Here is a 13517-nt window from a genome sequence, read left to right as displayed (position 1 = left end):
TTTCTCTGCATTGGTAACGATTCAGTGGACTTGAAATAACAGTTTAGATTTACTGTATTAAAAATACAGGCCCCACAGTAGGAACACGATGAACATGAGTCAGTACAACTTTTTCTTCCCCATCTGAGCTGTACAGCTCTTCCTCACAAAACTGCAAGATTAAACGTTGCCAAAGAAAATGAAAATAAGAGATAATGAGACCAAGGTTAATTTGTTTGGCTCAGATGGGGTCCATCTTTGGTGTGAATCTGGCCATCGAAAAAAATAAAGGATTTCAATCTCTGTAATGAAAATTAATTTCCTACTGTGGGGCCTGTGTTTTTAGTATAGCAAATCTAATTCTTAGTTTTTAAAAAGAGAGAAAAAATACCCTACTGTTAAACTTAAAGTACTGCAATTACTGTAAGTTGATACAATTTTGAATTATTTAAGTGATACATTTGACATTTCAGTGATATTGCACAGCAAAGTTAAATGACAAAACATTATGTTGACACATAAGAAATATTATTGTAAATTCTTATTTCCATACTGTCTGTCGACAAACATTTTGATGTGTTAAGGCATCAAACTCCTTGGATGGAAACATAGTATGTTACTTAGAAATTGGCTGTAAATTTACAGCATTTTTAAAAGTGTAGCATTCATATATCACTGACTGTGCCTTCCTGAACTTTTACCATAAGTTTAGTGTGCAACAAGACATTTTTACATAATTTGCATTTATCTGAGCCTTTGCCATATATTTAAAGTTTGATCATATTTCAAAGTCAAAAGTTTGATCAATATTAGTGGTTATAATTTGTATATAACATATATCTTGAAATACAACAACTAACAAGTCACCTGCACACGGAGTCGCATCCCAATTGTATGTCCAATCAAAACCCTCTTCCTATTCCTTAATACAGTGTTTTTCAACCACTGTGCCGCGGCCGTCAGGTGTGCCGTGAAAAAAAATCATTTTTTACATATTGCAACTTCATTGGTGAAAAAAATCGCTATGTGCGAGAAGAGCCAACTTGTGTGTGTGTGTGTGTGTGTCGTCGCGCTGTTGGTGGTATGAAGCGCTCAATACTCTCCTCTGTCTGTGGGTGGCGGTACGCAGTGTAATTAATAGGCAGATTTGCTGAGGCGACAATTTAAAAAGTGAGATTAAGAGATAGGTACAGTACACGCATGAAAGGCTAATGGAGACATTTTTGAAAAGAAAACTAGTTGAACTCGGTCCTGATCAAGATCCCCCCACACCTGATCCAGATGATGAGCCCAATACAAGTGGGTGTCAAAAGAAAGCTAAAACGGTGAGCTCAAGACAGTACAGTGATGAGTATCTGTCATTTGGATTTTCCTTCACTGGGGTTCCCGCCGCACAAGTCCGTTGTGTGTGGGGAAAAGCTAGCTAACAGTGCCATGGTCCCTAGCAAGCTTAAATGCCACTTGCAAACTAAACACCCTGCGCTCCAAGACAAGGACCCCAACTATTTTGTTTGTTTGCGTGACGGCACTGTGAAACATGCTACTATGATGACAAAGGTCACAAAGGTGTCCGAGAGAGCCCTCGAAGCTAGCTATTTAGTAGCGGAACTTGTAGCTAAGTCAAAAAAGCCACACACTATGGGGGAATCATTGATATTACCCGCCTGCAAAGCCATTGTCAATGTCATGTTAGGCCCAGATGCAGTGAAGGAGATTGCTAAAGTTCCCCTCTCAGATAACAGCATCGCGAGACGTATTGATGACATGTCTGCTGACATCGAGAGTATTGTTCTGGAGAAGATACGCTGCAGCGGGAAATTTGCTTTGCAAACTCGATGAGTCGACAGATATAAGTGGCCATGCCCAACTCCTGGCTAACGTGCACCTTGTGGATGGAGCTTCTTTACGCGAAAATGTCATTTTTTGTAAGGCAATGCCCGAAAAAACGACTGGGGAGGAAATGTTCCGAGTCACATCGGAGTATCTCAACCAAGGAGGACTTCAGTGGGACAGTTGTGTGGTTGTTTGCACCGACGGAGCTGCAGCCATGGTCGGGCGTATCAAAGGCTTTGTGAGCAGAGTGAGAGAGAAAAACCCAGATGTTGTGGTCACCCACTGCTTTCTACACCGGGAGGCACTTGTTGCTAAAACGCTACCAGCAGAGCTAACCGGTGTGTTGGAAAGAGTCGTGAGCATGGTTAACTACATTAAAACAAGACCACTAAAAAGCTGCCTGTTTTCAATTTTATGTGAGGAGATGGGAGCACAGCAAAGATACAGATACATACAGATGTCCGATGGTTGTCACGGGGAAAAGTTCTAGCTCGCGTATATGAATTGAGGGAGGAACTGAAAACATTTTTGACGGATGAGAAGTTCGATGGTGCCAAGCTGCTTGGAAGTGACGAGTGGAGCGCAAGACTTGCTTACCTGGCAGACATCTCAATGATCTCAACACAAGAATGCAAGGCCGTGACGAAAACCTACTCACAAGCACGGACAAAATAAATTGGATTTCGTTCAAAGGTCTCGGCGACAACACCTTGGAAGGGGTACTCTTCAGATGTTTCCCCTCACCCAAAAATGGCAAGAAAAAGTCAACACCGCTGCCTTGTGCGAAGTGTTCGAGAAACACCTGACGACACTTGTGGAGAAACTTTCCTTTTATATTCCCTTAGCCTACAACGATTTTGACTGGGTCAGGGACCCATACAGGGCAGTGTTTGATAACACAAATTTGACTTTGCAGGAGCAAGAACAATTGATTGAACTCAAAGAAGACCGCACATTAAAACTGCTCCATGCTGATTTACCTATGGATAACTTTTGGCTGACTGCTGCCAAAGAATACCCAATTGTGGCAAACAGCGCTTTCTCAACATTGCTCCCCTTCTCCACAACATACTTATGCAAGCTTGGCTTTTCAAGTTTAACATTAAGACTTAAACATAGAGAACGTCTGCGATCCCTTGATGAGGAATTACGTGTGTGCCTCATCAATTCCTGCCCCGATACCACGTTTGTGTGCATCTAAACAGGCCCAGATTTCGCATTAAGTGAGTACTATGTCATTTCATAATAAATGTATTGTAGCGTGCCGGCATAGTTGTTCCCATAATGCCGCGCGACGGGTGCATAATGTTCTGTGTGTAAAGAGCGTTGTTTTCTTCCTCTTAAAAGAGCTCATTAAACATCTTTTAGTTGGCGCGGGTGGTGGAGCACAATATTCCAACAGTGAAACAAACCTTGCATTGAGTGACTACCTTGAATGCGACTCTTGCTCAAGTAACTTATCTATCTAGTTTGCCTAATCTAAATTCTGTTTCCTTGTCTCCTAACCAAACTTTCTGTTTTGAAGTTGACGTATGCTATGAATGAATTAAATAATGATCGACCTAGGGACATTCCTGTTATTGTACACAGGTTTGCCTAGCAATGGCTTTGATGGTGGCAGCCAGCCTGTGACTGAGAGTTTCCGTGTATACCGCAATGAACGCAGTCTCCCACGTTCCAGTTCAGACTCTGATTCCACCAGCAGTAGCAGCAGCAGCGCGGCCTCTGACAGGACCAGGTACTCAATGCACTCGCACATACACATGCAAACAATGCACTCGCACATACACATGCAAACAATGACAGGACCAGGTACTCAATGCACTCGCACATACACATGCAAACAATGCACTCGCACATACACATGCAAACAATGCACTCGCACATGCAAACAATGACAGGACCAGGTACTCAATGCACTCGCACATACACATGCAAACAATGCACTCGCACATGCAAACAATGACAGGACCAGGTACTCAATGCACTCGCACATACACATGCAAACAATGCACTTGCACATACACATGCAAACAATGCACTCGCACATACACATGCAAACAATGCACTCGCACATACACATGCAAACAATGACAGGACCAGGTACTCAATGCACTCGCACATACACATGCAAACAATGAAAAGCCAAGGCAGATTGTATGCAGCACAAAATACCTGAAATGACTCTTCCAGGAAGATACTGACAAAGATCATGCTTTGCTATCTCTCATACTGAATCTTTTACTTGGTGGAACATACTATTTGCACTCTCCTATGCAAAAATGCTATTTATCCCAATATTCGTTTATCCCTTTAACTGTTGTGCCCCGTTGATGTCAACCACACACTCACAACCACAAAGTTACCAAGCTCATAACTCCTACCGCACATCATGGGATGACTCACTTAACAAGGAAAAACAGTAAGTGGCATTACCCCATCCAAAGAAACGTAATGGCTGCTCGGAATAAATCTATGCTGTGAGGTTGCTATGACATGCTGTTTAAACCAACACTATGCAACAGGTTTCCACTTTTTGGGGTATGTTTTTATACCTTTCATACCTTTTTATACCTTGTTGAGGTATGTTTTTACGAAAGACAGATTAACATATGTGGCATTCCCACTTGCCATACAGGATATGCAATATGAAGTTCTGTGTTCAAGGCCGGGACACCCAGCAAAAATAAAAGAAACATTCACAGAATTGATTTAGCATGTAAAATGTCAAAATATGCGTACCATGTGATGGTCAATTAAATAATCTAAACTCATCTGATGGAACGCATTTGCAGGGGACTGAGCTAAGTACTAGGGAAATGAAAAAATTGCGGTGGAATCTGGGTTCATTAGTAGTCTCGTTCCTTTCCCCATATTGGCATCACGTGGTGATGCAAAGGGATGGTCTTATGCGTTTACTTCAACATCATTAAGTTCATCTCAGGAAACCATGGTATTAAACGTGAATTAGATTGAAATTGTATCCTCTATACATGTCTTTTTATCCTCTATTCTGACTCTAGAGAAAGGGAACAAACTGTATTGGGTGTACACAATGCACCCAAAAGCCCCCCCAAAAAATGAACAGGTGAGTGAAACGGAAGAAGGGGTGTGAGTGGATATTAATGCATTCATTTGCATGATGTGAGGCTACTCATGACTGCATGTGTAGATATACTGAAGCCTCTCAAGAGTAATCCCAGAGAGAGTGATCATGGGTGGGAAGAACCCAATGCATAAAACGCCGCAGTGACCATTACCTGGATGGGGAGTGCATGTGGGAGGTTGTAAACTATTATTCTGTTGATTAATTTGAACACGACCTAAATGCATTCTCTTTCTGCATTCTGTTGCAACCATTTCAAGAAATGAGACTCATTGGAGCTCATTGGGTAGCATTTAATCTCCTACCTCAGTTCTATTATATGACATGAATAGAAGTAACAAGTCATTATTGTGTGTTTAGACTACGCCATGGATAACGTTTGTTTAATGCTGCGCATTTAATACAAGTCAAACAAATAGGACTAATGTACCCAGTCATATAAACATAATACACATAAACAAATAGGACTACTGTACCCAGTCATATAAACATATACTGTACCCAGTCATAATACACATACACAGAAGCACCACAATCGGGTCATTCCATGTAATTTCACCAAAAGTGGGGAAATCTTTCCACCACACCATCTCAGAATTGGCTGATAATTTCTTCCCTTGACAAATACACTCTGAGATGACGTGTCCCAAAATGGTTTGGGCCTCCATATCTATTTAGCCATTCCATCCATCTCCATGATCCCATGAAACTATTGTAGTCCTCCACACACTTTAGTTTAGCAGGACCCATGCCCTGCACTCATTTTCTTATCACGAGATTATCATGCACGGTGGAGAGGACAGTGACTGTGTCAGCATCTTGTAAAGACACCGTTAGAATTGGGTGTTTCTCAAAAAACATAGGAGGGTCTGAAGGCCGCAATTTTCAATTTCAAAGCACAGAGTTGAGGGGGCATGTCTATCCTGTTAACACAATCAGTGCCTGACACTGGTGTTTTTTGCTGGTTGAGCTGTTGAAAAAGAGCAGGAGCAGTAGTAGCTGTCTGTGGACACCATGTGTCCCTTCAAACATACATTTGTTTTTAGTTTATAAGCCCTACCAAGAGATTTGTAGGGTATAAGGATGTCCTAGACCAGTGGTTCCCAAACTTTTTACAGTCCCGTACCCCTTCAGACATTCAATCAGTCCCGTACCCCTTCAGACATTCAACTCCAGCTACGTTCAGACTATTTAAGATTTCATTTCTATTTATAGCTCAGTTTGAAAATGTAATGGGCTTTTTCACTTTAAAAACGCAAATCAAATGTTCTCTCTGTGTACCCCCTGAACCACTTCGCGTACCCCAGTTTGGGAACCGATGTTCTTGACAAATGAATTGAATTTTCCCATAATACAGTTTTGCTTCTGCTGCTGCTTACTTACTCATATAGAAATATGTCAACATAATGTGCCACTCTTACAGTAAAGTGAATGCCAAGTGTATTTCACATATAGGGCAGTGATGGTATGTGATGCAAATTTTCCCTGTCAGAGACAAATATATACAGCTAAATTCAGAATCCACTACTTAGCGGAATTTCATATTTAAACCCAAGCAGACGGGCGGAATACGCCACTAGGGGACTTAGGCTGGGTTGCACCAACAAGGATTAACTCTTAAACTAGGTCTAAACCAGGTTTGTCTTTTAATCCAGTTGCACCAAACTTTAAACCTAGTTTAACCTTAGTTTACAAATCTGTTGCACCAGTCATTTTAAACCTAGTCTAAACCTGGATTAGCATTTATATTTAAACCACCCCTGGAGGAGGTTTATCTCTGTTTTATTGACAACAAATTATAGCCTACTTTCGTCATTTTTGTCACGTTATTGCTGCAACTAACGGCGTTGGACAGAGTGATAACTTACTTGGGGTGACAGCAATTATTGTAACCTGCTATTCATAAAATTTACACCCTATTTACCTGTTCACAGTCACAGCAGTACATAATCAACACAACGATTATAAGCTAGCGACGTCATCTAGTTCGTAGTAACTTACTTGCAGCTTCTGTGGCTGTACTGTCATCTAATACACCGTCATCGTCGTAGGGGTTGGGGAGGGGGAAATCTGCTGCGGGATCATATCTATTATCTTCTTTGACAGAAGATCCGTAGTCATTGGTGGTGGTTCTCCGCCAGTTTGAAATTGACCGCCGCATCTTTTTTGGCTTTAGCCTTGAGGTTTTTCCAACAGGCTTTCAGTTGTACCCTGTCCCTCGTCTCTTTGATACCGGTAGAGCCATTGAAGCGCTCAGCTAACTGGACCCAGTTCCTCTCCTTCTTCTCTAGTGTACTGCTGTCAGTCCTCATATCCTCAATTGTAACCCCAAACTCCTCCATCAACTCGGTCAGCAACATCTTTTCAAATGTTGAAAAGTTTGATCCTCTTTGACGTGCCATAATAGCTAGCTAGCTGGCTAAAGTAACTGTGTTTATTAGCTATAGCCGCTGTAGTGGTAGGCTAAACGGTAACTAACGGTATCAGTAACGGCATTTATTCAACAAGCAGCTAGTTTAGGAAAAAGAGCGGATGCGTTTATTTAGGGCTATTTAGTTCCGTATTTGTTAAACATACATTGTGAATTTGTTTACATTTCGTCGGAATCCATCATGGCGGACATTGAACATAAACTAATCCTGTTTTAACCCTTGTTTAAACTAGTTTAACTAATCCAGGGTTAAAATTAAGATGTGCAACACAACGCTGATTAATTATAAACCAGTTTAAACCTGGATTTACTAAACCTAGATTAACTCTAAACCAGGATTAATTGAATCCATGTTGGTGCAACCCAGCCTTAGTATTTACTCTTTGATTAGACACTCCTCATTCTCACCAAAGTAGAGACAAAGAACTTCAATGATTGCTTCTCTCTTCAGATGTACATTCAAAATGTAAATATGCAATACATGCATGAGATCAGTATTCTGAAGTGTAAGGAAAATTATGAAATCAAATGTTAAACAACCTTGTACAAAACAGCAGGGAGTTAGGATGACTCCATCTGAGCCATTAAGGTGGCTTCAATCAAGTGCGATCAGGGTGGTAATGTAGGCTTACCCGGATAACTGGCCTAAATAACTAGAAAAATGAAACATGCAAATTTCAATCTTTACAAGTATACTGTGGTATATTACTTTGATATATTTCTATCTTAAAAGTCCATACAATTCCGCAAATTGCTGCGGCTTACAAGCTTGTTTCTTTTCAATGACACGGGAAGGCTTTGTTCACCACTTCATTAACATTGGAGTTTTAACTACGTCCCTTGTGGCGAAATCAATAGAGTGGATTTATGGTGGATTTACTTCTGGTGTTAGGGTTAGAGTAAGCAAGGAACGCACAGTCACTGATACTAAGAGGCTGTAGTGATGTAGTGTAGTGGAAACTTTTTCAGGTGTGCATTAGACTTGAGACTTGATTTTAATTAACCCAAAGCCCAAACTCACTTTTAATTCACTCTGCTGATCTTACAGCATACACCAAGAGAGTAGCCTCATACTAACACAGGCCAACTAATATCAGCTGTGCGTTACAGTTATGGAAGAGAATGGGATACTTTCCAGAGGAGGATGCATCAATATGCCAATGCAGTGATAATAATACCATAATTTCCAGCAGCTCTGCGGTTAATACTTGGGTGCGACCTATACATGGAAATGCATTTTTTCGCCTGGTAGTTAGTATTGCACACAGTAACTCTGCCAGGTTAAATACATATTCACTGTCTGCAACATACACACGTGATTTACATATCAACTTGATGTGTACTCAACTAGGTAGCTACCCATGTTTTGGTGTTAAACTTTTGGCTTTAAGCCAAATGTTATGTTTGTTTTGTATTGAATGGCAAATTTAAGTTAATCTGTTAAGTTTACTGTTATTATTAATTTACCTTCCTGAGAAAGGTGTTGCATTAACAACTGTGTTGGACTGAAGAACTAAATAGCACATCTAGCAATATAATTGTCACGCTTTATATCAACTTCAACTATCTGACTTTCTGGCCTCATGGTGGATGCTAACTGTTTCGTTGAGCTGTTGGGCAACTTGACCCATTCCTCCTACTCCTGATCATTATCTCCAGTAGCTGACCGGCTGTGTTGAGAGAGACTGTGTCTGAGTTTTGGCCTGCTGGTTTTCATGAAAACCCTACTATATACAGGTACATCTCCTAAACCACGTCAAAAGCGTCAATGGCTTCAAGATTGTTCACACAAATCGAGGTTCTGGACACACCTTTGTCATTCAGTGTTCAAGGGGAAGTAGATTTCTTCTATGGATACATTTCATATCCAAAGTGGACCAGCCAAGTTGTAACTGAAATGGTGTCTTTAAAAGACCAGCAATGTCATGCTTTGAAAGCTTTTCTTACATTTTCGCGGGATGTGCTGTCCCGGACCACAGAACTCTGCTTATCCTAGACGGCTAGTGGGATTGACACGTGTCAAATATCAAATATGCCATATATCAAAATTAGTTTGAAAATTATCGCAAAACTATACGTAAAAACATACTTCGAGCTTTGAGTGAACATAATTCTAAACATTTCTAGAAAGTAATAATGCTGACATACCAAAGGGGTTTGTCTGAGCTCACTAAATCTGAGACCTTTGTCTTAGCACACTAAATCTCAGACCTTTGTCTGAGCACACTAAATCTCAGACCTTTGTCTGAGCACTAAATCTGAGACCTTTGTCTGAGCACACTAAATCTCAGACCTTTGTCTGAGCACTAAATCTGAGACCTTTGTCTGAGCACACTAAATCTGAGACCTTTGTCTGAGCACACTAAATCTGAGACCTTTTGTCTGCAAGAATTATTTCAAGTCTCCTGAGGTGGTCTACATGCAGCATTTTCTGTACCTCACACATTAAACCTTAAACATTAAATTAAAAGTCTCCTTTGGCTGGCTGTTTGAAAATAGTTCCACACAAAAGTACTCATTCTCATTTGGTTGAGTCCGATATAATATAATATTTTGTTGCCTGCTTTTTCTTTCCCAAATTCAACTTGGGTAATTTCTTCCCTTTCTGCACTGGTCTTTTCTTTCTGTGCCCACATAGGAGATCCAAATGATGAGCCTCTTGGCAGTGAATCAAAGTAAAAGTCCACTGACCTAGTGACTAGTTGCATCTCCCATTCAGGGCTTTGAAGGGTCAACAAACACATGTGAACTTGCCATCTGGTTACTTGTCCACAGCTCACATCTGCTACTTTTGGCTAAATCTCAAAGCTAATTCAAGCTGAGACTGTAGTCAAAGCATTCCATCACTCACTTCTGTCACCTCTGATCACAGAAAAGTAAAAAATCTAAACACTCAAAGTTGTATTGCATAAAGTGTTGTATGCCATATTTTTACTTGGTGCTATCACTCAGTCAGTCAGTTTTAGCCCAATAAAAAGCCAAATTGTACCACTCTGGGGCTTTATAATCAGAAAAAAACATGTCGTTACCCTTCATATCTTTGGTCTAAAATCATAATTGTTATTTGAAGACAGGCCTTTTTCATCCTTTGGTCTTGATATTGTTGCCCTTAAAAAGGGGGGGCACATTAGCCTGACGATGTCATACTCATAATTCTAGTCAGAATATGAGTCTGATATCGCTCCATTGGGCTGTGATTATGGGGCGTGTTTCAACCGAACCAGGAGAAAAAATGCCTCTTCGCTCAATTGGTTACCTACAACCAATCAGAACAATGTAGTATGTGACCATTGGCAGCTGATACATTACACTTTTACCGGATCCCGTAGGAAGGAAGGCAAAAACATCTTTTCGATTGACAAATGCCTTAATCGCGTTTCTCTGTTCCTCTTTCAAAATGAATGCACTGTCAATGTCTAAATGGACTCGAATCTATACAATTCAGCTCTCCAGCGGCAGCCATGTTTGTTGAAAACGAATTCAACTCGTGTGTTGGTGACGTGGTTGGTTACGTTACTGTTGATCATCTGTCCATCATCGTATAAAGCCCGCCTTAACAATTTGATTGGTACGGCCGATATCGAGCCGCAGATAATTTCTCCTCAATGGAGTAATGCCAGACCGAACTTCCCAACCAAAAAATGTGTGGGCGGGGCTAAGTTCGGTCTGGTATCCAGGCTAGGGGCACATATAAAATGTGTTACTCCTACACCGTTCACCTGATTTGGATGTAAATACCCTGAAATTAAAGCTGAAAGTGCACTTAAAGCACATCTTGATTGTTTCATTTCAAATCCATTGTGGTGGTGTACAGAACCAAAATGATGAAAATTGTGTCAATGTCCAAATATGTATGGACCTAACTGTATATTCTTCTTCCACTGCTTCTGTGGCTAGAACTTCAGGGTTAAAAGTTGTGAAATTTGGCTCAATGATTTGGGCTGCTACCCTCATTTTATTCGGCAGGTTTGATGTATGAGACTCAAGCACTCTAGTGACACCAATGGGGCCAATTTGGAGGTATATTCACACACACAACTTTTTAACCGCATGAGTCAAAATTGAGGCATCGTTGGATTACTCACATTTAGTTCAACAAAAAGTGAATTTGGGTTCTTCAATGCTACGTTGACATGGATGGCTGTTTTTATTGTTCCGTTGTACTGTTTTTACATTTAGTTATTGCTATGTTTTTCAGCAGTTCTGAAAAATAAGATGCATTCCACTAGAGGTTTACTGTTAGTGAATGGATATTAACCTATGTTATACGTGTTAATACACTCCACTATACCCATGGTGACAAGATGTGAGAAGCTAGTGACAGTATGATGAGACTCTATTTTGAGTCAAACCAGAAATGGTGTTTTGTGAGAGATTAGCCAATTTTAGCTAGCCAGTTCACATTAGCAAGCAAGCTCGCTATGTTTTTCTGAGATGTTTGCAAGGCTTACAATGGTTAGCTCAAGGTATATACATACTGTTGCTTTACAATATCTCATGTAGCCAGCGTCGGAAATACACGAGGGCAAAGGGCAAAACTGCCCCTAAGAAATATAATTTTGCCCCTGAAATCAAGAGGAGAGGGGCAAAAAATGCCCCCATAATTTCCTGTAATAATAATTTAATGAACTAGTCAAAAACATCGTAGCCTATATGACCCGGTCCAGTTGCCATAAAATGTTTTTTATTTTCGCCTTGACTGATTGTTGCGTACGCGTGAAGAACCGGTTCTAAAAGATAAAATTCACACACCCAGCGACCGTTGAAAAATGGAAGCTAAATTGGCTTGGGGTGGAGGATGATGACGACGAGAAAAAGACCCGATATTTTTTCAAGGCATGTCAGACTTGTGGACAACGAGTTGCCAGTCATTACAGCACAGGCGAATTCATCTGCTGACTTCATCAAGGGATAAATTCAAGAAATACATGGCCTTTCGTCACCAGGCGCCAAGCAACACACCATCACCTACGGTGAATGATAACTAGTAATAATAATTTTAGAAATTATTTAGTTCGGTTTAGCTAGTTTAATGTTAGTTAGCTAATGTTAGCTAGCTCTGCTTGCAAGCTAACTAGTCCTATCTGTATTCCCTGTAGGCCTACTATGTTAAGTTATTATTACAAAAAAAGAAAGAAAAAACTATTGTAAATAGTTATTTAAAAAATGTAATAATATAATAAATAACCACAAAGAAATACAAATAAAATTTAATATGATTGTCTGAGTTATGTTTTCTGTTTGGTTTTTGTTCCAAAAATCTAAGAAAACACTTTGAATTTGTAGACTACCGCCTAATAGTCTGATTTTTGCCATTTGATGACAATTGATCATGTACTGTAAACCTAAATAAGTGTGTTAATTATTTTGAACAAAGGTTAAATGTTATTTCACAAGTTTCTAAAAGTGCCCCCAATTTATCTATCTAAAAACAGTAGGAATAGCTTAAAATATATATATGTTAAGAGTTCAACAAAGTGCGGTGGTATAGATTAAAGTACTTCCCCGAGGAACAATAAATACATCAACAGTACTTCCCTGAGGTGCTTTACAATAAATACAGAAACAGTTTTGTTTTTACACATGTGTAAGGTGACTGAGATGGTATGTGTGACTTGTAGTCAATAAAGTGATTAGTGTTTAGTGCATGTCTGTATTTAGTGTTCTGATGGCCGTCGGGGAAAAAACTGTTCTTAAGACGCGTGGTCCTTGCTCTAAAGGATCTGTACCGTCTGCTTGAGGGCAGGAGAGTAAACAGGTGGTGGCCTGGGTGAGAGGAGTCTTTCAAGATGTTATTGGCCCTGCTAAGGGAGCGGGCAATGGATTCCAGGGAGGGCAGTGAGCAGCCAGTGAATTATTTATTTATTTATTTTTATTTTTTGATGACCCTTTAGAGGGCTCTCTTGTCTGCTGCAGTGCAACCGGAGTACCACGCCGAGATGCAGTAGGTCAGTACACTTTCGATGGTGGCCTTCTACCGCACCACTATCAGATTACACTCCAGGTTGTTTTTCCTAAGTACTCTCAGGAAGTGTAGTCGCTGCTCTGCCTTTTTGACTGTCTCTGAGGTGTTGGCAGACCATGAGAAGTCATCTATTAAGTGGGCTCCTAGGAACTTGAAGGTGTGGACTTTCTCCACACATTCCCCGTTGATGTGGAGGGGGCCGG

At 40.4% G+C, this 13517-nt stretch overlaps 1 protein-coding gene across 10 annotated transcripts in view; it reads left to right on the top strand.

Annotated features, from left to right (window-relative positions):
• brpf1 (bromodomain and PHD finger containing, 1) overlaps nucleotides 1-13517 on the top strand; it is a 74315-nt gene that overhangs the window by 43899 nt on the left and 16899 nt on the right. For 9 of the 10 annotated variants that reach the window (XM_031566812.2, XM_031566813.2, XM_031566811.2 and 6 more), the window contains one exon: nucleotides 3403-3550. In XM_031566812.2, the coding sequence (XP_031422672.1) occupies nucleotides 3403-3550 (148 nt within the window). Of the gene's footprint in view, nucleotides 1-3402; nucleotides 3551-3624; nucleotides 6073-13517 lie in introns of those variants that run through there. The other variant, XM_031566815.2, reaches the window with a different exon arrangement.

Source organism: Clupea harengus, chromosome 4, assembly GCF_900700415.2.
Source record: "Clupea harengus chromosome 4, Ch_v2.0.2, whole genome shotgun sequence".
Taxonomy (NCBI): domain Eukaryota; kingdom Metazoa; phylum Chordata; class Actinopteri; order Clupeiformes; family Clupeidae; genus Clupea; species Clupea harengus.
The sequence above is the reverse complement of the archived record's forward strand: the minus strand, read 5'-3'. Positions and strand labels throughout refer to the sequence as shown.